The sequence below is a fragment of the Oncorhynchus keta genome, chromosome 10, assembly GCF_023373465.1.
Source record: "Oncorhynchus keta strain PuntledgeMale-10-30-2019 chromosome 10, Oket_V2, whole genome shotgun sequence".
Lineage (NCBI taxonomy): Eukaryota > Metazoa > Chordata > Actinopteri > Salmoniformes > Salmonidae > Oncorhynchus > Oncorhynchus keta.
Window position 1 is genome coordinate 6,762,562 of NC_068430.1, and position 26,240 is coordinate 6,788,801.

At 45.9% G+C, this 26,240-nt stretch overlaps 1 protein-coding gene across 1 annotated transcript; it reads left to right on the forward strand.

Annotated features, from left to right (window-relative positions):
* On the forward strand, positions 1–26,226 carry LOC118381563 (keratin, type II cytoskeletal 8-like). Its single transcript, XM_052526310.1, has 9 exons — positions 1–712; positions 6,055–6,263; positions 6,609–6,669; positions 7,253–7,348; positions 10,514–10,678; positions 11,384–11,509; positions 13,726–13,946; positions 22,936–22,982; positions 25,867–26,226. Exons 1-9 carry the CDS (start codon positions 443–445, stop codon positions 25,974–25,976), a joined length of 1,305 nt encoding a protein of 434 aa, XP_052382270.1. The 5' UTR covers positions 1–442; the 3' UTR covers positions 25,977–26,226.
* Positions 26,227–26,240: the final 14 nt, after the last annotated feature.

Here is a 26,240-nt window from a genome sequence, read left to right on the forward strand (position 1 = left end):
CTGCAGAGTGAGAATAGCATAACCACCCCCACCCTGAGGAAGAGGAGTTTATAAGGAGGGCAGAACACCTGAGACAACTCACTGAGGTCAGATATCCCCGCTGCTGTCCTGTCCTCTTCTGCAGCATCATTTTAATTCTCACTCGTCTCCGTCTGTGATTCTCACGCGTCTCCATCTCTCTGTCTGTGATTCTCACGCGTCTCCATCTCTCTGTCTGTGATTCTCACGCGTCTCCATCTCTCTGTCTGTGTCTCCCCCTCACCTCTCTGTCTGTGATTCTCACGCGTCTCCATCTCTCTGTCTGTGACTCTCCCTCCACCTCTCCATCTCTCTGTCTGTGACTCTCCCTCCACCTCTCCATCTCTCTGTCTGTGACTCTCCCTCCACCTCTCCATCTCTCTGTCTGTGACTCTCCCTCCACCTCTCCATCTCCCCTTCCACCATGAGCCTGAGGTCCAAGCGTATCAGCAGCTCCAGTGGCTCTGTGCGGAGACACAGCGGGGTCTTCGGTGGCATGTCCCTGGGTAGCAGCTCTCTGTACGCGGGGGGCTCAAACGGCCACCACAGCAGTCCTTTCCACTCAGTCTCTGTCAACAGGAGCCTGCTGGCCCCCCTTAACCTGGAGATCGACCCCAACCTACAGGTGACTCGCATCCATGAGAAAGAGCAGATCAAGGGTCTCAACAACCGATTCGCATCCTTCATCGATAAGGTATGTAGTCATCACTGAGAATTATTAGGTTACATCCCAATGTCTATACTAGCATACAGCTTTGCTTGCTTGCCCAATACATTCATTCAATGATTTTTTAAAAATTATTTTTAAACCTTTATTTAACTAGGCAAGTCAGTTAAGAACAAATTCTTATTTACAATGACGGTCAAACCCGTAAACTCCCCTAACCCGGACGACGCTGGGCCACCATGGGTCTCTCAATCATGGCTGGTTGTGAGTGATACAGCCTGGAATCGAACCAGCGTGTCTATAGTGACACCTCTAGGGCTGAGATGCAGAGCCTTAGACCTCTGCGCCCCTCAGGAGCCCCTAGTACACAAGCTACTTCGGTTTTAGTTATCATCATATAACATCATCATCACCACTCAGGAGCCCCTACTACAACAAGGTACTCATCACCACTCAGGAGCCCCTACTACAACAAGCTAATCATCACCACTCAGGAGCCCCTACTACAACAAGCTAATCATCATCACTCAGGAGCCCCTACTACACAAGCTAATCATCACCACTCAGGAGCCCCTACTACAACAAGCTAATCATCACCACTCAGGAGCCCCTACTACACAAGCTAATCATCACCACTCAGGAGCCCCTACTACAACAAGCTAATCATCACCACTCAGGAGCCCCTACTACAACAAGCTAATCATCACCACTCAGGAGCCCCTACTACAACAAGCTAATCATCACCACTCAGGAGCCCCTACTACAACAAGCTAATCATCACCACTCAGGAGCCCCTACTACAACAAGCTAATCATCACCACTCAGGAGCCCCTACTACAACAAGCTAATCATCACCACTCAGGAGCCCCTACTACAACAAGCTAATCATCACCATTCAGGAGCCCCTACTACAACAAGCTAATCATCACCACTCAGGAGCCCCTACTACAACAAGCTAATCATCACCACTCAGGAGCCCCTACTACAACAAGCTAATCATCACCACTCAGGAGGCCCTACTACACAAGCTACTCATCACCACTCAGGAGCCCCTACTACAACAAGCTAATCATCACCACTCAGGAGCCCCTACTACAACAAGCTAATCATCACCACTCAGGAGCCCCTACTACACAAGCTAATCATCACCACTCAGGAGCCTCTACTACAACAAGCTACTCATCACCACTCAGGAGCCCCTACTACAACAAGCTACTTCGGTTTTAGTTATCATCATAGATGGCACTGATTTATTGTCTTTTGAAGCAGCTTCAAAAGGAGCGAAAGCTAGTTTTGGTTTTAGCCAAACTAGCCTGGAAAAGGGAGAACAAACACAGAGCGTTGCAACAATCACCCATTCAATCCCATTGATCACAATAGTGAGGATTTAAAAAAATGTGTTATGCATTATTAAGTTGTCTATGATGAATCATAGACATTTCATATGATTTCTCAAACTGGTCACAAGACCACAAGCATACATCTACAAGGTGTACTTTTACAGACAAATTTGACACCAAAAGTTCTTATTCACCAGGTCGCAGTTGTAAATGAGAACGTGTTCTCAACTAGCCTACCTGGTTAAATAAAGGTGTTCTCAACTAGCCTACCTGGTTAAATAAAGGTGAAATATATATATTTTTTAAACAGCAGATTAACAACGCTTTCAGTAGATTGGAGTTGGGTTATGGGATATACTTGATCAAAATAATCTTACACATGGATTTACCTTCAACCATTAGCCTTTAGATATATGTTTGAAATAGTGATTTTGACTGTAAAACATCATATTGTGTTAATTCAGTATAGACCCATAATTGGCCATGTATAGACCCATGAACTGAATTAGTGTAATAACTTAAACAAATATTTAAAGTCGATAGGTTTGTTTAGTATTTCTTGCACAAGGGTAGACCTGGTTTGTCAGAGTATTGGGACATAGCCATAGGTGGTTCGTATGGGCTGAGATATGCAGGCATAGATCTGCTTTATATTATTATTGGGACAGTCACAGGTGTAGTCCTGCTTTGAATGAGTATTGGAGCTGAGGTTCAGGGGTAGTCCTGGTTTGTATGAGTACTGGAGCTGAGGTTCAGGGGTAGTCCTGGTTTGTATGAGTACTGGAGCTGAGGTTCAGGGATAGTCCTGGTTTGTATGAGTATTGGAGCTGAGGTTCAGTGATAGTCCTGGTTTGTATGAGTACTGGAGCTGAGGTTCAGGGGTAGTGGAGCTGAGGTTCAGGGGTAGTCCTGGTTTGTATGAGTATTGGAGCTGAGGTTCAGGGATAGTCCTGGTTTGTATGAGTATTGGAGCTGAGGTTCAGGGTAGTCCTGGTTTGTATGAGTATTGGAGCTGAGGTTCAGGGGTAGTCCTGGTTTGTATGAGTACTGGAGCTGAGGTTCAGGGATAGTCCTGGTTTGTATGAGTATTGGAGCTGAGGTTCAGGGTAGTCCTGGTTTGTATGAGTATTGGAGCTGAGGTTCAGGGGTAGTCCTGGTTTGTATGAGTACTGGAGCTGAGGTTCAGGGATAGTCCTGGTTTGTATGAGTACTGGAACTGAGGTTCAGGGGTAGTCCTGGTTTGTATGAGTACTGGAGCTGAGGTTCAGGGGTAGTCCTGGTTTGTATGAGTATTGGAGCTGAGGTTCAGGGGTAGTCCTGGTTTGTATGAGTATTGGAGCTGAGGTTCAGGGATAGTCCTGGTTTGTATGAGTACTGGAGCTGAGGTTCAGGGGTAGTCCTGGTTTGTGTGAGTACTGGAGCTGAGGCTCAGGGGTAGTCCTGGTTTGTATGAGTACTGGAGCTGAGGTTCAGGGGTAGTCCTGGTTTGTATGAGTACTGGAGCTGAGGTTCAGGGTAGTTCTGGTTTGTATGAGTATTGGAGCTGAGGTTCAGGGATAGTCCTGGTTTGTATGAGTATTGGATCTGAGGTTCAGGGTAGTTCTGGTTTGTATGAGTACTGGAGCTGAGGTTCAGGGGTAGTCCTGGTTTGTATGAGTACTGGAGCTGAGGTTCAGGGATAGTTCTGGTTTGTATGAGTATTGGAGCTGAGGTTCAGGGTAGTTCTGGTTTGTATGAGTATTGGAGCTGAGGTTCAGGGACAGTCCTGGTTTGTATGAGTATTGGAGCTGAGGTTCAGGGATAGTTCTGGTTTGTATGAGTATTGGAGCTGATATATATATATATATACAAAAGTATGTGGACACCCCTTCAAATGAGTGGATTTGGCTATTTCAGCCACACACGTTACTGACAGGTGTATAAAATCGAGCACACAGCCATGCAATCTCCATAGACAAACACTGGCAGTAGAATGGTCTGTACTGAAGAGCCCAGTGACATTCAACTTGGCACCGTCATAGAATGCCACCTTTCCAACAAGTAGGTTCGTCAAATTTCTGCCCTGCCAGAGCTGCCCCTCGGTCAACTGTAAGTGCTGCTATTGTAAAGTGGAAACGTCTAGGAGCATCAACAGGCTCAGCTTGCGAAGTGATAGGTCACACAACACTCACCACCGAGTCCCAAACTGCCTCTGGAAACAACATCAGCACAATACGTGTTTTTGTCGCGTAAAGCTCTCAGCCATATTGGACTCTGGATCGATGGAAATGCGGATATCAGTTTGACTTGAGCTAAACCATGAAAACAAAGTCACCTGCTCTTTCACAGCCGTGGTCACTGATACACGACTCAGCTCGCATTACAATTCCCCTTTCTCACGGAGTGGGTAACAGAGTCACAATAGAGGCTTTGTGCCTGTTCTACGCTACGGATCACCAGCTCTACAGCTCTGGGTTTCGTGTAATAACAAGCTCCTATTCCTCTCGGAAGGTAGCCTGGACCTGAGATATTTTGACAACATTCATGCCCTAATGGTGTGATTCACTTGGAATGCAAAGTCCATTTAAAGACATCAAATGACAAGTCAAATACATGTAAAGACATCGAATGACAAGTCAAATACATGTAAAGACATCAAATGACAAGTCAAATACATGTAAAGACATCAAATGACAAGTCAAATACATGTAAAGACATCGAATGACAAGTCAAATACATGTAAAGACATCAAATGACAAGTCAAATACATGTAAAGACATCGAATGACAAGTCAAATACATGTAAAGACATCGAATGACAAGTCAAATACATGTAAAGACATCGAATGACAAGTCAAATACATGTAAAGACATCGAATGACAAGTCAAATACATGTAAAGACATCAAATGACAAGTCAAATACATGTAAAGACATCGAATGACAAGTCAAATACATGTAAAGACATCAAATGACAAGTCAAATACATGTAAAGACATCGAATGACAAGTCAAATACATGTAAAGACATCGAATGACAAGTCAAATACATGTAAAGACATCGAATGACAAGTCAAATACATGTAAAGACATCGAATGACAAGTCAAATACATGTAAAGACATCGAATAGGTCAAATACATGTAAAGTCCTATTTCTCTCAGCTCGGTGGTAACCTGATTAAAAAAACAGGTCAGACGTGGTGTGATCATCCAAGACCGGAAGATTCCCTGAAGTGTTTTTGGAAGGGAGCTTTTGTGTTGATCGCAGACGGACAATGGGGAGAGAATACTGAGACCTTGGGCTTGAAATAGATCCTAGAGAGATCTCAGTCAGTTGTAGCTGTTAATAAAACCAGAATAATTCACTTAACATGTAAGCTCTGTTGTCTACAGTGTTATCCATTGTAATATAGTCTGGGGAGATTGCTTCTGATTGCTTCTGATTGCTTCAAAGGTCTATTAATTAAACAGACCACTCCAAGCCCATACATTACTGCAGAAAACATGTTTGGAAAGTAAAGAGCCTCAATGACATATCAAGACAAAAATATTGTAGCAATTTGAGGTGGCTAGTCCAACCAGGACTTGGACCCAGGTCCCTGCGACTGTAAGCCATTACACCAAGGGGTGTAGAACCAAGACAACGTCTTGTACCAAGGTCTCTATTAAAGTTTCTACAATGTATATGTATAGTGGACTACACTCAACATCTTCCCCCCGATGCTCCCTGATGCTCCCCAATGCTCCCTGATGCTCCCTGATGCTCCCTGATGCTCCCTGATGCTCCCCGATGCTCCCTGATGCTCCCCGATGCTCCCTGATGCTTCCCGATGCTCCCTGATGCTCCCTGATGCTCCCTGATGCTTCCTGATGCTTCCTGATGCTCCCTGATGCTTCCTGATCCTTCCCGATGCTCCCTGATGCTTCCTGATCCTTTCTGATGCTCCCTGATGCTTCATGATGCTTCATGATGCTTGATGATGCTTCCTGATTCTTGGACTGTTGCGACTAATTCATCAGCTACGGGCTTTTCTCTCTCTCCTCCCTTTTAGGTGTGTTTCCTGGAGCAGCAGAATAAGGTGTTGGAGACTAAGTTTGACCTGCTGCACGGTAAGCAGACGGGCCGCTCCAACATCGAGCCGCTATTCGAGGCCTACATGGCCAACCTGCGTCGCCAGATGGACCTGGTGAACAACGACAAGACCAAGCTGGACGGAGAGCTGAGGAACATGCAAGGTCTGGTGGAGGACTTCAAACACAAGTAGGAGCCTGTCTGGAGGGAGGGAGGGAGGGAGGGGAGGGAGGGAGGGAGGGAGGGGGAGGGTGGGAGGGAGGGAGGGGGAGGGAGGGAGGGAGGGGAGGGAGGGGGAGGGAGGGAGGGAGGGAGGGAGGGAGGGAGGGAGGGAGGGAGGGAGGGAGGGAGGGAGGGAGGGAGGGAGGGACATGCAGGGGCTGGTGGGGACTTCAGCCACAAAAAGTCTCAGTAGCCTTAAACAGATTTGTAAGCAATTGAGACAGAACCAACCTGTTTATTAAACCCTAAATGATGTATGCCAGAACCTTGCTTCCATAATTCAATATCTGGTCCCCTGTTCTTCTTACCTAGATACGAAGATGAGATCAACAAGAGAAATAATCTGGAGAACGAATTTGTGATCCTGAAAAAGGTGAGAACATCACAGTTCCTCAGTGATACCTGATTTGTGTTTTAATGGTGCGGTCTCAGAAGTTCAACGTACATGTCTTCTGGACTACAATACCATACAACTTGATGTTGTAATCAGTGATACAGTGCAGCACCATGGGAGTGAGGGTGAGTTATTAAACAAGCACTGCAGAGGAAAAAAGACACAGCAAGGCAGAGACAACAATAGCTAGTATGAGCAAACCTACCCCACCTTCTACGAGATGAAAAAACGTTAAGCTCGTAAGATATCATATCACCACTGAACAAGAACTGAGCGTGCGGTGTGTAGGGGAGACAGAGAAAATCTCAACCAACCACGATCAAAGCCAATTTTAACCTAACTCATAGCTTTGCAATTAAACTTTTGCAATCCGTCTAAATTGTTCCTGGTATGTTTTGCCAAACAGTGGTAGCTACATTTGAGTCATTTACCTTGCTCAAGGGCACATCGGCAGATGTTTCACCTAGTCGGCTCAGGGATTCAAACCAGCGACCTTTTGGTGACTGACCACAATGCTCTTAACCGCTAGCCTACGAGTAACTACAGTTTGTTGTCCTTTCAGGATGTGGACTCAGCATACCTGGTGAAGGCAGACCTGGAAAACAAGGGAGGAGCTCTGACTGATGAGATAAACTTCCTCAGGTCCATCTATGAGGAGGTAAGGTCACTACTGTATTTACTGTATTTACAATACAATACAATATATTACAATACAATACAATATATTACAATACAATATATTACAATACAAAACAATATATTAAAATGCAATACATTACAATACATTACAATATATTACAATACATTACAATACAATATTATACAATACATTACAATATATTACAATACAATATATTACAATACAATATTATACAATACATTACAATATATTACAATACAATACATTACAATACAATACAATACAATACATTACAATACAATATTATACAATACATTACAATCCAATATATTACAATACAATATCTTCCAATACAATATATTACAATACATTACAATATATTACAATATATTACAATACAACACAATATATTACAATACAATACATTACAATACAATATCTTCCAATACAATATATTACAATACAACACAATATATTACAATACAATACATTACAATATATTACAATACAATACAATATTATACAGTACAATACATTACAATATATTACAATACAATACATTACAATGCAATACTATATTACAATACAATATATACAATGCAATATATTACAATACAATGCAATATAATAGATTACAATACAATATATTACAATACAATACATATTACAATACAATGTATTACAATACAATACATTGCAATACAAAATATTACCATACAATATAGTATTATACAATACATTATAATACAATACAATATATTAAAATACAATATAATATCTTACAATACAAAATATTACAATACAAAATATTACAATACAATATATTACCATACAATATATTACAATACAATATAATATATTACAATACAATACATTACAATATCTTAAAATACAATATTATACAATACAATACAATATATTACAATACAATACATTACAATGCAATAATATATTACAATACAATATATTACAGTACAATACAATACAAAATATTACAATATAATATAATATATTACAATACAATACAATATATTACAATACAAAATATCACCAAACAATATAGTACAATACAATACAATATATTACAATACAATATATTACAATGCAATAATATATTACAATACAATATATTACAATAAAATACAAAATATTACAATATAATATATTACAATATAATAGAATATATTACAATACAAAATATTACAATACAATATATTACAATATAATATATTACAATACAATGCAATATAATAGATTACAATACAATATATTACAATACAATATATTACATTACAATATATTACATTACAATACACAAGTAGCCCTGTATGGCGCAGGCAGTTGGTGAAAGGTTTTAGGTTCAAATTCGGCAAGGAGCGGCAGGGTAGCCTAGTGGTTCAAGCGTTTGACTAGTAACCGGAAGGTTGCAAGTTCAAACCCCCTGAGCTGACAAGGTACAAGTCTGTCGTTCTGCCCCTGAACAAATCAAATCAAATTTGATTTGTCACATACACATGGTTAGCAGATGTTAATGTGAGTGTAGCGAAATGCTTGTGCTTCTAGTTCCGACAATGCAATAATAACCAACAAGTAATCTAACTAACAATTCCAAAACTACTACCTTATAGACACAAGTGTAAGGGGATAAGAATATGTACATAAAGATATATGAGTGAGTGATGGTACAGAGCGGCATAGGCAAGATACAGTAGATGGTATTGAGTGCAGTATATACATATATATATATATGCCATTTAGCAGACGCTTTTATCCAAAGCGACTTACAGTCATGTGTGCATACATTCTACGTATGGGTGGTCCCGGGGATCGAACCCACTACCCTGGCGTTACAAGCGCCATGCTCTACCAACTGAGCTACAGTTGATATGAGATGAGTATGTAAACAAAGTGGCTAGTGATACATGTATTACATAATGATGCAGTAGATGATATAGAGTACAGTATATACATATACGATGAATAATGTAGGGTATGTAAACATTATATTAGGTAGCATTGTTTAAAGTGGCTAGTGATATATTTTACATCATTTCCCATCAATTCCCATTATTAAAGTGGCTGGAGTTGAGTCAGTGTGTTGGCAGCAGCCACTCAATGTTAGGGGTGGCTGTTTAACAGTCTGATGGCCTTGAGATAGAAGCTGTTTTTCAGTCTCTCGGTCTCAGCTTTGATGCACCTGTACTGACCTCGCCTTCTGGATGATAGCGGGGTGAACAGGCAGTGGCTCGGGTGGTTGTTGTCCTTGATGATCTTTATGGCCTTCCTGTGACATCGGGTGGTGTAGGTGTCCTGGAGGGCAGGTAGTTTGCCCCTGGTGATGCGTTGTGCAGACCTCACTACCCTCTGGAGAGCCTTACGGTTGTGGGCGGAGCAGTTGCCGTACCAGGCGGTGATACAGCCCGACAGGATGCTCTCGATTGTGCATCTGTAGAAATTTGTGAGTGCTTTTGGTGACAAGCCAAATTTCTTCAGCCTCCTGAGGTTGAAGAGGCGCTGCTGCGCCTTCTTCACGACGCTGTCAGTGTGAGTGGACCAATTCAGTTTGTCTGTGATGTGTACGCCGAGGAACTTAAAAACTTACTACCCTCTCCACTACTGTCCCATCGATGTGGATAGGGGTGTTCCCTCTGCTGTTTCCTGAAGTCCACAATCATCTCCTTAGTTTTGTTGACGTTGAGTGTGAGGTTATTTTCCTGACACCACACTCCGAGGGCCCTCACCACCTCCCTGTAGGCCATCTCGTCGTTGTTGGTAATCAAGCCTACCACTGTTGTGTCGTCCGCAAACTTGATGATTGAGTTGGAGGCGTGCGTGGCCACGCAGTCGTGGGTGAACAGGGAGTACAGGAGAGGGCTCAGAACGCACCCTTGTGGGGCCCCAGTGTTGAGGATCAGCGGGGTGGAAATGTTGTTGCCTACCCTCACCACCTGGGGGCGGCCCGTCAGGAAGTCCAGTACCCAGTTGCACAGGGCGGGGTCGAGACCCAGCCAGGCAAGAACAGGCAGTTAACCCACTGTTCCCAGGCCGTCATTGAAAATAAGAATTTGTTCTTAACTGACTTGCCTGGTTAAATAAAAAGGTAAAATAAATAAATAAAAAAGGATCACATACAAAAAAAATGTATGAACACACTGTACTGTTAGAAGGCTTGTTTCCATCCAGGAGCTGCGTGAGATGCAGGCCAGCATCAGGGACACCTCTGTGATGGTGCAGATGGACAACAGGCGAGACCTCAACATGGACCAGATAGTGGCTGACGTCAAGGCTCAGTACGAAGACATTGCTACCAAAAGCCGAGAGGAGGCTGAGATGTGGTACAAATCCAAGGTGAACAACAGTTGACTATTCTAGGATTTAAGTGGTTAAAAAGAGGATTTTTTTTGTCTTACTACATTGAAATCAATATTATATTACAATACAATACATTACAATATCTTAAAATACAATACAATATATAACAATACAATATATTACCATACAATATATTACAATACAATACAATACATTACAATATCTTAAAATACAATACAATATACTACTGAGCCATAGTTGCTGGAACCATTCAGCCAGGCTAGAACAAGTGGAATGTTAGCTAAACAGACTGGTTCCCAGGCTAGAACAAGAGGAGTGGAATGTTAGCTAAACAGACTGGTAGCCAGGCTAGACCAAGGAGTGGAATGATAGCTAAACAGACTGGTCGCCAGGCTAGACCAAGGAGTGGAATAATAGCTAAACAGACTGGTAGCCAGGCTAGACCAAGGAGTGGAATAATAGCTAAACAGACTGGTAGCCAGGCTAGACCAAGGAGTGGAATGATAGCGAAACAGACTGGTTGCCAGGCTAGACCAAGGAGTGGAATGATAGCGAAACAGACTGGTTGCCAGGCTAGACCAAGGAGTGGAATGATAGCGAAACAGACTGGTTGCCAGGCTAGACCAAGGAGTGGAATGATAGCGAAACAGACTGGTTGCCAGGCTACAAGACAAGTGGTCTCAGGACCTTTAAGTAATGCATCATGTTCTTTTCCCTCAGTTTAGCCAGATGGCCGTCCAGGCCATGCAGTACGGAGACGAGCTGAGGAACACCAAGGGAGAGATAGCAGAAATCAACCGCCTGATCGGCCGTCTGCAGAGTGAGATAGAAGCTGTCAAAAGACTGGTAGTTTGTTCACTTATTCAACTAAGTTCACTTATGGTTCGGACCGCTTTGAGGCACGGTAATATCAAACAATGGATGCAGCACCCTGTTGGACGGGATCTACTTTATGGGATAAAAGATTCAGAAGCTATGCCACGGAGTGTTGCTGCTAAGACCGTATATATGCCATTCGGTGTGATGAGGCTTGACAGGGGGCAGTATTTTCACGTCCGGATGAAATGCATGCCCAAATTCAACTGCCTGCTACTCTTCCCCAGAAGATAAGATATGCATATTATTGGTAGATCTGGATAGAAAACACTCAGAAGTTTCTAAAACTGTTTGAATCATGTCTGTGAGTATAACATAACTTATTTAGCAGGCAAAACCCCAAGGACAAACCATTCTGATTTGTTTTTTCACTCTCTTTTCAATGGGCTTTCATTGGGAATCTCGATTTCTGAGGGACCTTCTTGCAGTTCCAATCGCTTCCACTGGATGTCAACAGTCTTTAGAAATTGGTTGAGGTTATTCCTTTGTGTAATGAAGAAGCACGGCCATCCAGAACGAGGGTCACTTCAAGTGTACTGTTAGATAGAGCGTGACCAGAAAGCTACCGTCAGTTTGTTTTCCTCCTGTATTGAACACAGATCATCCCATCTTCAATTTTATCGATTATTTACGTAGAAAATACCTGAAGTTGTTTTAAAAAAGTAGTTTGAAATGTTTTGGCAAAGTTTACAGGTAATTTTTGAGATATTTTGTAGTCACCGGTTGGAACCGGTGTTTTTCTGGATCAAATGCGACAAATAAATGGTCATTTTGGATATATATTGACGGAATTAATCGAACAAAAGGACCATTTGTGATGTTTATGGGACATATTGGAGTGCCAACAAAAGAAGCTCGTCAAAGGTAAGGCATGAATTATATTTTTATTTCTGCGTTTTGTGTCGCGCCTTTCAGGGTTGAAATATGCTTCTCTCTCTTTGTTTACTGTGGCGCTATCCTCAGATAATAGCATCGTTTGCTTTCGCCGAAAAGCTGGATTCACAACACGTGTAGCTTTAATTTGCTATCTTACATGTGTGATTTCATGAAAGTTAGATTTTTATAGTAATTTATTTGAATTTGGCGCTCTGCATTTTCACTGGCTTTTGGCCAGGTGGGACGCTACCACATATCCCAGAGAGGTAAGCAAGTACTGACATGGACTTAATGCAGCCATAACCCTGGTGTTGATGTCACATGGCGTGCCAACCTGGTGAACCAGATAGCCGAGGCTGAGAGGCCGGGGGGGAGCTGTCTGTGGAAGTGGCGAAGTCTCTAACCTAACTCTAACTATACATATCTATAATGTAGCGAGCCAACCTGGAGGACCACATAGCCGAGGCTGAGAGGCCGGGGGGGAGCTGTCTGTGGAAGTGGCGAAGTCTCTAACCTAACTCTAACTATACATATCTATAATGTAGCGAGCCAACCTGGAGGACCAGATAGCCGAGGCTGAGAGGCCGGGGGGGAGCTGTCTGTGGAAGTGGCGAAGTCTCTAACCTAACTCTAACAATACATATCTATAATGTAGCGAGCCAACCTGGAGGACCAGATAGCCGAGGCTGAGGGCCGCGGGAGCTGGCTGTGGAAGTGGCGAAGTCTCTAACCTAACTCTAACAATACATATCTATAATGTAGCGAGCCAACCTGGAGGACCAGATAGCCGAGGCTGAGGGCCGCGGGGAGCTGGCTGTGGAAGTGGCGAAGTCTCTAACCTAACTCTAACTATACATATCTATAATGTAGCGAGCCAACCTGGTGAACCAGATAGCCGAGGCTGAGAGGCCGGGGGGGAGCTGTCTGTGGAAGTGGCGAAGTCTCTAACCTAACTCTAACTATACATATCTATAATGTAGCGAGCCAACCTGGAGGACCACATAGCCGAGGCTGAGAGGCCGGGGGGGAGCTGTCTGTGGAAGTGGCGAAGTCTCTAACCTAACTCTAACTATACATATCTATAATGTAGCGAGCCAACCTGGTGAACCAGATAGCCGAGGCTGAGAGGCCGGGGGGGAGCTGTCTGTGGAAGTGGCGAAGTCTCTAACCTAACTCTAACTATACATATCTATAATGTAGCGAGCCAACCTGGAGGACCAGATAGCCGAGGCTGAGAGGCCGGGGGGGAGCTGTCTGTGGAAGTGGCGAAGTCTCTAACCTAACTCTAACAATACATATCTATAATGTAGCGAGCCAACCTGGAGGACCAGATAGCCGAGGCTGAGGGCCGCGGGGAGCTGGCTGTGAAGGAGGCCAAGTCCAGGATCAGAGATCTGGAGGATGCTCTGCAGAGGGCCAAGCAGGACATGGCCAGACAGCTCAGAGACTACCAAGACCTGATGAACATCAAGCTGGCCCTGGACATAGAGATAGCCACCTACAGAAAACTACTGGAGGGAGAGGAGGACAGGTAAGGAGGGGGAGGACAGGTATGGAGGGGGAGGAGGACAGGTATGGAGGGAGAGGAGGACAGGTATGGAGGGGGAGGACAGGTATGAAGGGAGAGGAGGACAGTTATTAAGGGAGAGGAGGACAGGTATGGAGGGAGAGGAGGACAGGTTTGGAGGAGGAGGACAGGTATGGAGGGGGAGGACAGGTATGGAGGGAGAGGACAGGTATGAAGGGAGAGGAGGACAGTTATTAAGGGAGAGGAGGACAGGTATGGAGGGAGAGGAGGACAGGTATAGAGGGGGAGAACAGGTATGGAGGGAGAGGAGGACAGGTATGGAGGGAGAGGAGGGCAGGTATGGAGGGAGAGGACAGGTATGAAGGGAGAGGAGGACAGTTATTAAGGGAGAGGAGGACAGGTATGGAGGGAGAGGAGGACAGGTATGGAGGGGGAGGACAGGTATAGAGGGGGAGAACAGGTATGGAGGGAGAGGAGGACAGGTATGGAGGAGGAGGACAGAGTATGGAGGAAGGAGGACATGTATGAGGAGAGGACAGGTATGCAGGGGAGGACAGGTATGAAGGAGACAGGTATGGAGGAGAGACAGGTATGAAGGAGAGGACAGGTATGGAGGAGAGAACAGGTATGAAGGAAGAGACAGGTATGAAGGAGAGGACAGGTATGGAGGAAAGAACAAGGCATGAAAAGAGAGAGACAGAGTATGGAGGAGAGAACAGGTATGAAGGAGAGACAGGTATGAAGGGAGAGGACAGGTATAGGGAGAGGACAGGTATGGAGGAGAGGACAGGTATGGAGGGAGAGACAGGTATGAAGGAGAGGACAGGTATGGAGGAGAGAGGGCAGGTATGAAGGAGAGGACAGGTATGGAGGGGAGGACAGGTATAGAGGAGAGGACAGGTATGCAGGGGAGGACAGGTATGAAGGAGGACAGGTATAGAGAGAGACAGGTATGCAGGGGGAGGACAGGTATGAAGGGGGAGGACAGGTATGAAGGAGAGGACAGTATGGAAGGAGAGGACAGGTATGGAGGAGAGACAGGTATGAAGGAAGAACAGGTATGGAGGAAAGAGACAGGTATGGAGGAGAGAACAGGCATGAAAAAGAAGAACAGGTATGGAGGGGGAGGACAGGTATAGAGGGGGAACAGGTATGGAGGAAGAGGAGGACAGGTATGGAGGAGGAGGACAGGTATGGAGGGAAGGAACATGTATGGAGGAGAGGACAGGTATGCAGGGGGAGGACAGGTATGAAGGAGAGACAGGTATAGAGGAGAGGAACAGGTATACAGGGGGAGGACAGGTATGAAGGGGGAGGACAAGTATGAAGGAGAGGACAGTATGGAGAGGAGAGGACAAATATGGAGGAAGGAGGACAGTATGGAAGGATAGGAGGACAGGTATGAAAGGGGAAGAACAGGTATGAAGGGAAGGACAGTTATGGAAGAGAAGAAAAAGAGTATGAAGGAGAGGAAGAGACAATTATGGAGGAGAGAGGACAGGTATGGAAAGGAGAGGACAGGTATGAAGGAGAGAAGGACAGAGTATGAAGGAGAGAGGAGGACAGGTATGAAGGGAGGAGAGACAGGTATGAAGGAAAAGGAGGATAGGTATGAAGGAGAGGAAGGACAAGTATGAAGGGGAGGGACAGAGTATGGAGGGAGAGACAGGTATAGAAGGAGAGAAAAGGAAGGAGACAGATATGAAGGGGGAAGGACAAGTATAAGGAGAGAACAGGTATGAAAAGAAGAACAAGTAATAAAGGAAAGGACAGGTAATAAAGGAGAGAACAAGTATGGAGGGAAGAGGACAGGTATGAAGGAGAGGAGGACAGGTATGAAGGAAGAGGACAGGTATGAAAAAGGAAGGACAGGTATGGAGAAGAGACAGGTATGAAGGGAGGAGGACAGGTATGAAGAGAGAAGACAAGTATGAAGGGAGAGGACAGGTATGGAGGAGAGACAGGTATGAAGGAGAGGAGGACAGGTATGGAGGGAGAGGACAGGTATGAAGGAGAGAACAGGTATGAAGGAGGACAGGTATGGAGGAGAGACAGGTATGAAGGAGAGAAGGACAAGTATGAAAATAAGGAAGAGACAGGTATGAAGGAGAGGACAGGTATGGAGTATAAGAAGAACAAGTATGAAGGAGAGGAGAGACAGGTATGAAGGAGAGAGACAAGTATGAAGGAGAGAGACAGGTATAAGAGAGAAGGACAGGTATGAAATATAGGGAGGACAGGTATGAAGGAGGAGGACAGGTATGAAGGAGAGGGACAGGTAATAAGAGAGGACAGGTATGAAGGAGAGAGACAGGTATGGAGGGAAGGAGACAGAGTATGAAGGAGGAGAACAAATATGAAGGAGGACAAGTATGGAGGGAAGAGACAAATATAGAAGGAAGACAGTATAGAGGAGGAAGGAGACAGGTATGAAGGAGAGGAAGGAACAAGTATGAAGGGGGAGACAGAGTATGAAGGGGACACAGGTATGAAGGGAGAGGACAGGTATGGAGGGAGAGGACATGTATGGAAGAGAAGAACAGGTATGAGGGGGACAGGTATGAAGGAGAGGACAGGTATGAAGGAGAGACAAATATGGAGGGAGAGAGACAGGTATGGAGGAGAGGACAGGTATGAAGGAGAGGACAGGTATGAAGGAGAGACAAGTATAGAGGAGAGGACAGGTATGAAGGAGAAGGACAGGTATGGAGGGAGAGGACAGGTATGAAGGAGAGGACAGGTATGGGGGAGAGACAGAGTATGAAGGAGAAGAACAGGTATAAGGAGGACAGGTATGGAGAAAGAGGACAGGTATGAAGGAGAGGACAGGTATGGAGGAAGAGAACAAATATGAAGGGAGAGGACAGGTATGGAGGGGGAGGACAGGTATAGAGGGGGAGAACAGGTATGGAGGGAGAGGAGGACAGGTATGGAGGAGGAGGACAGGTATGGAGGGGGAGGACATGTATGGAGGGAGAGGACAGGTATGCAGGGGAGACAGGTATGAAGGAGAGGACAGAGTATAGAGGGAGAACAGGTATACAGGGGAGACAAGTATGAAGAAGGAGAGACAAGTATTAAAAGGAGAGACAGTATGGAGGGAGAGACAGGTATGGAGGGAGAGGAGGACAGGTCTGGAGGGATAGGAGGACAGGTATGAAGGGGGAGGACAGGTATGAAGGGGGAGGACAGTTATGGAGGGAGAGGACAGGTATGAAGGGAGGAGGACAGTTATGGAGGGAGAGGACAGGTATGGAGGGAGAGGACAGGTATGAAGGGAGAGAAGGACAGGTATGAAGGGAGAGGAGGACAGGTATGAAGGGAGAGGAGGACAGGTATGAAGGGAAAGGAGGATAGGTATGAAGGGAGAGGAGGACAGGTATGAAGGGAGAGGAGGACAGGTATGAAGGGGGAGGACAGGTATGGAGGGAGAGGACAGGTATGAAGGGAGAGGAGGACAGGTATGAAGGGGGAGGACAGGTATGAAGGGAGAGGACAGGTATGAAGGGAGAGGACAGGTATGAAGGGAGAGGACAGGTATGGAGGGAGAGGACAGGTATGAAGGGAGAGGAGGACAGGTATGAAGGAGAGGAGACAGGTATGAAGGGAGAGGACAGGTATGGAGGAGAGACAGGTATGAAGGAGAGGAGACAGGTATGAAGGAGAGGACAGAGTATGAAGGAGAGAGGACAGGTATGGAGGGAGAGACAGGTATGAAGGAGGAGGAAGGACAAGTATGGAGAGGACAGGTATGAAGGAGAGGACAGGTATGAAGGAGAGGACAGGTATGGAGGGAGAGGACAGGCATGAAGGAGGAGGAGGACAGGTATGAAGGGAGGACAGGTATGAAGGGAAGAGACAGGTATGGGAGGAGAGACAGAGTATGAAGGAGGGAGGACAGGTATGAAGGGGAGACAGGTATGAAGGAGAGGACAGAGTATGAAAGGGAGAAGGAACAGAAGTATAAGAAAAAGGGGGAGAGACAGGTATGAAGGAGAGGACAGGTATGGAGGAAGGAGAACAGGTATGAAGGAAGGAGACAAGTATGAAGGAAAGGACAGGTATGGAGGAGGACAGGTATGAAGGGGGAGGACAGGTATGGAGGGAGAGACAGGTATGAAGGAGAGGAGACAGGTATGAAGGGAGAGACAGGTATGAAGGGGAGGACAGGTATGAAGGAGAGGACAGGTATGGAGGAGAGGACAGGTATGGAGGAGGAGGACAGGTATGAAGGGGAGACAGGTATGGAGGGAGAGGACAGGTATGGAGGAAGGACAGGTATGAAAAGGGAGACAGGTATAAAGGAGAGGACAGGTATAAAGGGAGAGGACAGGTATGGAGGAGAGGACAGGATGAAGGAGAGAGGACAGGTATGGAGGAGAGGACAGGTATGAAGGGAGAGACAGGTATGAAGGGGGAGGACAAGTATAAGAAGGAGAGAAATACAGGTATGGAGGAGAGGACAGGTATGGAGGAAGAGACAGGTATGAAGGGGACACAGGTATAAAGGAGAGGACAGGTATGAAGAGAGGACAGTATGAAGGAGAACAGGTATGGAGGGAGAGACAGGTATGGAGGGAGAGGACAGGTATGAAGGGGGAGAGACAGGTATAAAGGAGAGGACAGGTATAAAGGAGAGGACAGGTATAAAGGAGGACAGGTATAAAGGAGAGGACAGGTATAAAGGAGAACAGGTATGAAGGGAGAGTACAGGTATGGAGGAGAGGACAGGTATGGAGGAGAGGACAGGTATGAAGGGGGAGACAGGTATAAAGGGAGAGGACAGGTATAAAGGGAGAGGACAGGTATAAAGGGAGAGGACAGGTATAAAGGGAGAGGACAGGTATAAAGGGAGAGGACAGGTATAAAGGGAGAGGACAGGTATAAAGGGAGAGGACAGGTATAAAGGGAGAGGACAGGTATAAAGGGAGAGGACAGGTATAAAGGGAGAGGACAGGTATGGAGGGAGAGGACAGGTATGAAGGAGAGGACAGGTATAAAGGAGAGGACAGGTATGGAGGGGAGAGACAGGTATGAAGGGGAGGACAGGTATAAAAGAGAGGACAGGTATGGAGGAGAGAACAGGTATAAAAGGAGAGGACAGGTATGGAGGGAGAGGACAGGTATGAAGGAGAGGACAGGTATGGAGGGAGAGAGACAGGTATGAAGGGAGAGACAGGTATAAAAGGGAGGACAGGTATGGAGGAGAGGACAGGTATGAAGGAGAGGACAGGTATGGAGGAGGACAGGTATGGAGGAGAGAGGACAGGTATGAAGGGGACAGATATAAAGGAGACAGGTATGGAGGGAGAGGACAGGTATGAAGGAGGAGACAGGTATGGAGGAGAGAGACAGGTATGAAGGAGGAGGACAGGTATGGAGGGAGAGGACAGGTATGAAGGGGGAGGACAGGTATAAAGGGAGAGGACAGGTATGGAGGGAGAGGACAGGTATGGAGGGAGAGGACAGGTATGAAGGGGGAGGACAGGTATAAAGGAGAGGACAGGTATAAAGGGAGAGGACAGGTATAAAGGAGAGACAGGTATAAAGGGAGAGGACAGGTATAAAGGAGAGGACAGGTATAAAGGGAGAGACAGGTATAAAGGGAGAGGACAGGTATGGAGGGAGAGGACAGGTATGAAGGGGGAGGACAGGTATAAAGGGAGAGGACAGGTATGGAGGGAGAGGACAGGTATGAAGGGGGAGGACAGGTATAAAGGGAGAGGACAGGTATGGAGGGAGAGGACAGGTATGAAGGGAGAGGACAGGTATGGAGGGAGAGGACAGGTATGAAGGGAGAGGACAGGTATGGAGGGAGAGGACAGGTATGAAGGGGGAGGACAGGTATAAAGGAGAGGACAGGTATGGAGGGAGAGGACAGGTATGGAGGGAGAGGACAGGTATGAAGGGGGAGGACAGGTATGGAGGGGGAGGACAGGTATGGAGGAGAGGACAGGTATGGAGGGAGAGGACAGGTATGAAGGGAGAGGACAGGTATGAAGGGAGAGGACAGGTATGGAGGGAGAGGACAGGTATGGAGGGAGAGGACAGGTATGAAGGGGGAGGACAGGTATAAAGGGAGAGGACAGGTATAAAGGAGGACAGGTATAAAGGAGAGGACAGGTATAAAGGAGAGGACAGGTATAAAGGAGAGGACAGGTATAAAGGAGAGACAGGTATAAAGGAGGACAGGTATAAAGGAGAGGACAGGTATAAAGGAGAGGACAGGTATAAAGGGAGGACAGGTATGGAGGGAGAGACAGGTATGAAGGGGGAGGACAGGTATAAAGGAAGAGACAGAGTATGGAGGAGAGGACAGGTATGAAGGGGGAGGACAGGTATAAAGGAGAGGACAGGTATGGAGGAGAGGACAAATATGAAGGAGAGACAGGTATGGAGGAGGAGACAGGTATGAAGGAGAGACACAGGTATGGAGGAGAGACAGGTATGAAGGAGAGACAGGTATAAAGGAGAGAACAGGTATGGAGGAGAGAGACAGGTATGAAGGGAGAGGACAGGTATGGAGGGAGAGGACAGGTATGGAAAGGAGAGGACAGGTATGAAGGGGAGGACAGGTATAAAGGGAGAGGACAGGTATGGAGGGAGAGGACAGGTATGAAGGAGAGACAGGTATGGAGGAGAGACAGGTATGAAAAGGGAGAGACAGGTATGGAGAAGAGGACAGGAAGGAGGAGGACAGGTATAAAAGAGGAGAGAACAGGTATGGAGGGAGAGGACAGGTATGGAGGAAGGACAGGCATGAAGGGAGGAACAGGTATGGAGGAGGACAGGTATAAAGGAGAGAACAGGTATGAAGGAGAGGACAGGTATGAAGGAGAGGACAGGTATGAAGGGGAGGACAGGTATAAAGGAGAGGACAGGTATGAAAAAGGGAGGACAGGTATAAAGGAGAGGACAGGTATGGAGGGAGAGGACAGGTATGAAGGGGAGACAGGTATAAAGGAGAGGACAGGTATGGAGGGGAGAGGACAGGTATGAAGGAGAGGGACAGGTATGGAGGGAGAGGACAGGTATGAAGGAGAGGACAGGTATGGAGGAGAGACAGGTATGAAGGGGGAGGACAGGTATAAAGGAGAGACAGGTATGGAGGAGAGACAGGTATGAAAAAGGAGAGGACAGGTATGGAGGGAGAGGACAGGTATGGAGGGAGAGGACAGGTATGAAGGGGGACAGGTATAAAGGAGAGACAGGTATAGAGGGAGAGACAGGTATGAAGGAGAGACAGGTATAGAGGGAAGGACAGGTATGAAGGGAGAGAACAGGTATGGAGGAGAGGACAGGTATGAAGGGGGAGACAGGTATAAAGGAGAGACAGGTATGGAGGGAGAGGACAGGTATGGAGGGAGAGGACAGGTATGAAGGGGGAGGACAGGTATGAAGGGAGAGGACAGGTATAAAGGAGAGGACAGGTATAAAGGAAGGACAGGTATAAAGGAGAGGACAGGTATAAAGGAGAGGACAGGTATAAAGGAGGACAGGTATAAAGGGAGAGGACAGGTATGGAGGAAGAGGACAGGTATGAAGGGGGAAGGACAGGTATAAAGGAGAGGACAGGTATGGAGGAGAGGACAGGTATGAAGGGGAGGACAGGTATAAAGGAGAGGACAGGTATGGAGGAGAGGACAGGTATGAAGGAGAGGACAGGTATGGAGGAGAGGACAGGTATGAAGGGAAAAGACAGGTATGGAGGAGAGAACAGGTATGAAGGGGAGGACAGGTATAAAGGAGAGGACAGGTATGGAGGAGAGACAGGTATAGAGGAGAGAACAGGTATGAAGGAGGACAAGTATGGAGGAGGACAGGTATGGAGGGAAAGAGGACAGGTATGGAGGAGGACAGGTATAAAGGGAGACAGGTATGAAGAAGAGTACAGGTATGGAGGAGAGACAGGTATGGAGGAAGAGGACAGGTATGAAGGGAGAGGACAGGTATAAAGAGAGGACAGGTATAAAGGAGAGGACAGGTATAAAGGAGAGGACAGGTATAAAGGAGAGGACAGGTATAAAGGAGAGACAGGTATAAAGGAGGACAGGTATAAAGGAGAGGACAGGTATAAAGGAGACAGGTATAAAGGGAGGACAGAGGAGACAGAGTATGGAGGAGAGGACAGGTATGAAGGGGGAGGACAGGTATGAAGGGAGAGGACAGGTATGGAGGGAGAGGACAGGTATGAAGGGGAGACAGGTATAAAGGGAGAGGACAGGTATGGAGGGAGAGGACAGGTATGAAGGGAGAGGACAGGTATGGAGGGAGAGGACAGGTATGAAGGGAGAGGACAGGTATGGAGGGAGAGGACAGGTATGAAGGGGGAGGACAGGTATGAAGGGAGAGGACAGGTATGGAGGGAGAGGACAGGTATGAAGGGAGAGGACAGGTATGGAGGGAGAGGACAGGTATGGAGGGAGAGGACAGGTATGAAGGGGAGGACAGGTATAAAGGGAGAGGACAGGTATGGAGGGAGAGGACAGGTATGAAGGGAGAGGACAGGTATGGAGGGAGAGGACAGGTATGAAGGAGAGGACAGGTATGGAGGAGAGGAAAGGACAGGTATGAAGGGGAGGACAGGTATAAAGGGAAGGACAGGTATGGAGGAGAGAACAGGTATGGAGGAAGAGACAGGTATGGAGGGGAGAGGACAGGTATGAAGGGAGAGAACAGGTATGGAGGAGAGGACAGGTATGAAGGGGAGGACAGGTATAAAGGAGAGGACAGGTATGGAGGGAGAGGACAGGTATGGAGGGAGAGGACAGGTAGAAGGGGGAGGACAGGTATAAAGGGAGAGGACAGGTATAAAGGGAGAGGACAGGTATGAAGGGAGAGGAGGACGGTTATTATTATAGACACACATTATACAGTATGTATGGTGTCTATAGGTTGAGGTTCTAAACAAGGACCGAACAATGTGTGAAAAGGATTATCTGAAATATTTTCCCAAACTGAAGCAACACACTTGTATCTATTTTTCTCTCAGGATTGGACATCAATCTATTCTCAACATCCAGTCAGTGTCCAACTACAGTAAGTAGTAAACTGTATGTACTACTGAAAGAATTTCATCAGTGAATGTACTCTATTTAATGTTATCCGTTGACTAGAATGACACTAAATGCTGTATTTTTCAGACACAAGATCAGATGTTCGGCTCTAACCAATAGACTGGCACTGTTGTGTTCTGTCCAGGTTCTAACCAATAGACTGGCACTGTTGTGTTCTGTCGTTCTGTCCAGGTTCTAACCAATAGACTGGCACTGTTGTGTTCTGTCCAGGTTCTAACCAATAGACTGGCACTGTTGTGTTCTGTCCAGGTTCTAACCAATAGACTGGCACTGTTGTGTTCTGTCCAGGTTCTAACCAATAGACTGGCACTGTTGTGTTCTGTCCAGGTTCTAACCAATAGACTGGCACTGTTGTGTTCTGTCGTTCTGTCCAGGTTCTAACCAATAGACTGGCACTGTTGTGTTCTGTCGTTCTGTCCAGGTTCTAACCAATAGACTGGCACTGTTGTGTTCTGTCCAGGTTCTAACCAATAGACTGGCACTGTTGTGTTCTGTCGTTCTGTCCAGGTTCTAACCAATAGACTGGCACTGTTGTGTTCTGTCGTTCTGTCCAGGTTCTAACCAATAGACTGGCACTGTTGTGTTCTGTCCAGGTTCTAACCAATAGACTGGCACTGTTGTGTTCTGTCGTTCTGTCCAGGTTCTAACCAATAGACTGGCACTGTTGTGTTCTGTCCAGGTTCTAACCAATAGACTGGCACTGTTGTGTTCTGTCGTTCTGTCCAGGTTCTAACCAATAGACTGGCACTGTTGTGTTCTGTCGTTCTGTCCAGGTTCTAACCAATAGACTGGCACTGTTGTGTTCTGTCGTTCTGTCCAGGTTCTAACCAATAGACTGGCACTGTTGTGTTCTGTCGTTCTGTCCAGGTTCTAACCAATAGACTGGCACTGTTGTGTTCTGTCCAGGTTCTAACCAATAGACTGGCACTGTTGTGTTCTGTCGTTCTGTCCAGGTTCTAACCAATAGACTGGCACTGTTGTGTTCTGTCCAGGTTCTAACCAATAGACTGGCACTGTTGTGTTCTGTCGTTCTGTCCAGGTTCTAACCAATAGACTGGCACTGTTGTGTTCTGTCGTTCTGTCCAGGTTCTAACCAATAGACTGGCACTGTTGTGTTCTGTCCAGGTTCTAACCAATAGACTGGCACTGTTGTGTTCTGTCGTTCTGTCCAGGTTCTAACCAATAGACTGGCACTGTTGTGTTCTGTCCAGGTTCTAACCAATAGACTGGCACTGTTGTGTTCTGTCGTTCTGTCCAGGTTCTAACCAATAGACTGGCACTGTTGTGTTCTGTCGTTCTGTCCAGGTTCTAACCAATAGACTGGCACTGTTGTGTTCTGTCGTTCTGTCCAGGTTCTAACCAATAGACTGGCACTGTTGTGTTCTGTCGTTCTGTCCAGGTTCTAACCAATAGACTGGCACTGTTGTGTTCTGTCGTTCTGTCCAGGTTCTAACCAATAGACTGGCACTGTTGTGTTCTGTCGTTCTGTCCAGGTTCTAACCAATAGACTGGCACTGTTGTGTTCTGTCGTTCTGTCCAGGTTCTAACCAATAGACTGGCACTGTTGTGTTCTGTCCAGGTTCTAACCAATAGACTGCCACTGTTGTGTTCTGTCGTTCTGTCCAGGTTCTAACCAATAGACTGGCACTGTTGTGTTCTGTCCAGGTTCTAACCAATAGACTGCCATTGTTGTGTTCTGTCCAGGTTCTAACCAATAGACTGGCACTGTTGTGTTCTGTCGTTCTGTCCAGGTTCTAACCAATAGACTGGCACTGTTGTGTTCTGTCGTTCTGTCCAGGTTCTAACCAATAGACTGCCACTGTTGTGTTCTGTCGTTCTGTCCAGGTTCTAACCAATAGACTGGCACTGTTGTGTTCTGTCGTTCTGTCCAGGTTCTAACCAATAGACTGGCACTGTTGTGTTCTGTCGTTCTGTCCAGGTTCTAACCAATAGACTGGCACTGTTGTGTTCTGTCGTTCTGTCCAGGTTCTAACCAATAGACTGCCACTGTTGTGTTCTGTCGTTCTGTCAGGTTCTAACCAATAGACTGGCACTGTTGTGTTCTGTCGTTCTGTCCAGGTTCTAACCAATAGACTGGCACTGTTGTGTTCTGTCGTTCTGTCCAGGTTCTAACCAATAGACTGGCACTGTTGTGTTCTGTCCAGGTTCTAACCAATAGACTGGCACTGTTGTGTTCTGTCGTTCTGTCCAGGTTCTAACCAATAGACTGGCACTGTTGTGTTCTGTCCAGGTTCTAACCAATAGACTGGCACTGTTGTGTTCTGTCGTTCTGTCCAGGTTCTAACCAATAGACTGGCACTGTTGTGTTCTGTCGTTCTGTCCAGGTTCTAACCAATAGACTGGCACTGTTGTGTTCTGTCGTTCTGTCCAGGTTCTAACCAATAGACTGGCACTGTTGTGTTCTGTCGTTCTGTCCAGGTTCTAACCAATAGACTGGCACTGTTGTGTTCTGTCGTTCTGTCCAGGTTCTAACCAATAGACTGCCACTGTTGTGTTCTGTCGTTCTGTCCAGGTTCTAACCAATAGACTGGCACTGTTGTGTTCTGTCGTTCTGTCCAGGTTCTAACCAATAGACTGGCACTGTTGTGTTCTGTCGTTCTGTCCAGGTTCTAACCAATAGACTGGCACTGTTGTGTTCTGTCGTTCTGTCCAGGTTCTAACCAATAGACTGCCACTGTTGTGTTCTGTCGTTCTGTCCAGGTTCTAACCAATAGACTGCCACTGTTGTGTTCTGTCCAGGTTCTAACCAATAGACTGCCACTGTTGTGTTCTGTCCAGGTTCTAACCAATAGACTGCCACTGTTGTGTTCTGTCGTTCTGTCCAGGTTCTAGGAGTTTCAGTAATGGATACCACAGCAGCTCCATCTCCCCTACACCCAAGCTGCTGATTAAAACAACTGAACAAAAAGACAGCTCCAGATTCAGCTCTCATTAAAAACCCCGTCGGATCCTTCTGAGGGTGAAGAACCATTATATAAGAGTTTATAACAGATCTAGAGCAACTTTCTGGATTATTTTTGTCAATCTACATTCTCTAAAGAGCATGAGAGAATAGCATAAGATCATGACATGATATAGATTTGTGTTTGTAGAGGAATAGAGGAATATAAACATTTGGTTGTTCTTACTGTAAAGAAAATAAAAATAGATATGTATCAGTATATAAAAATATGTATTTTGAGAAACCGTTTGTCTTATT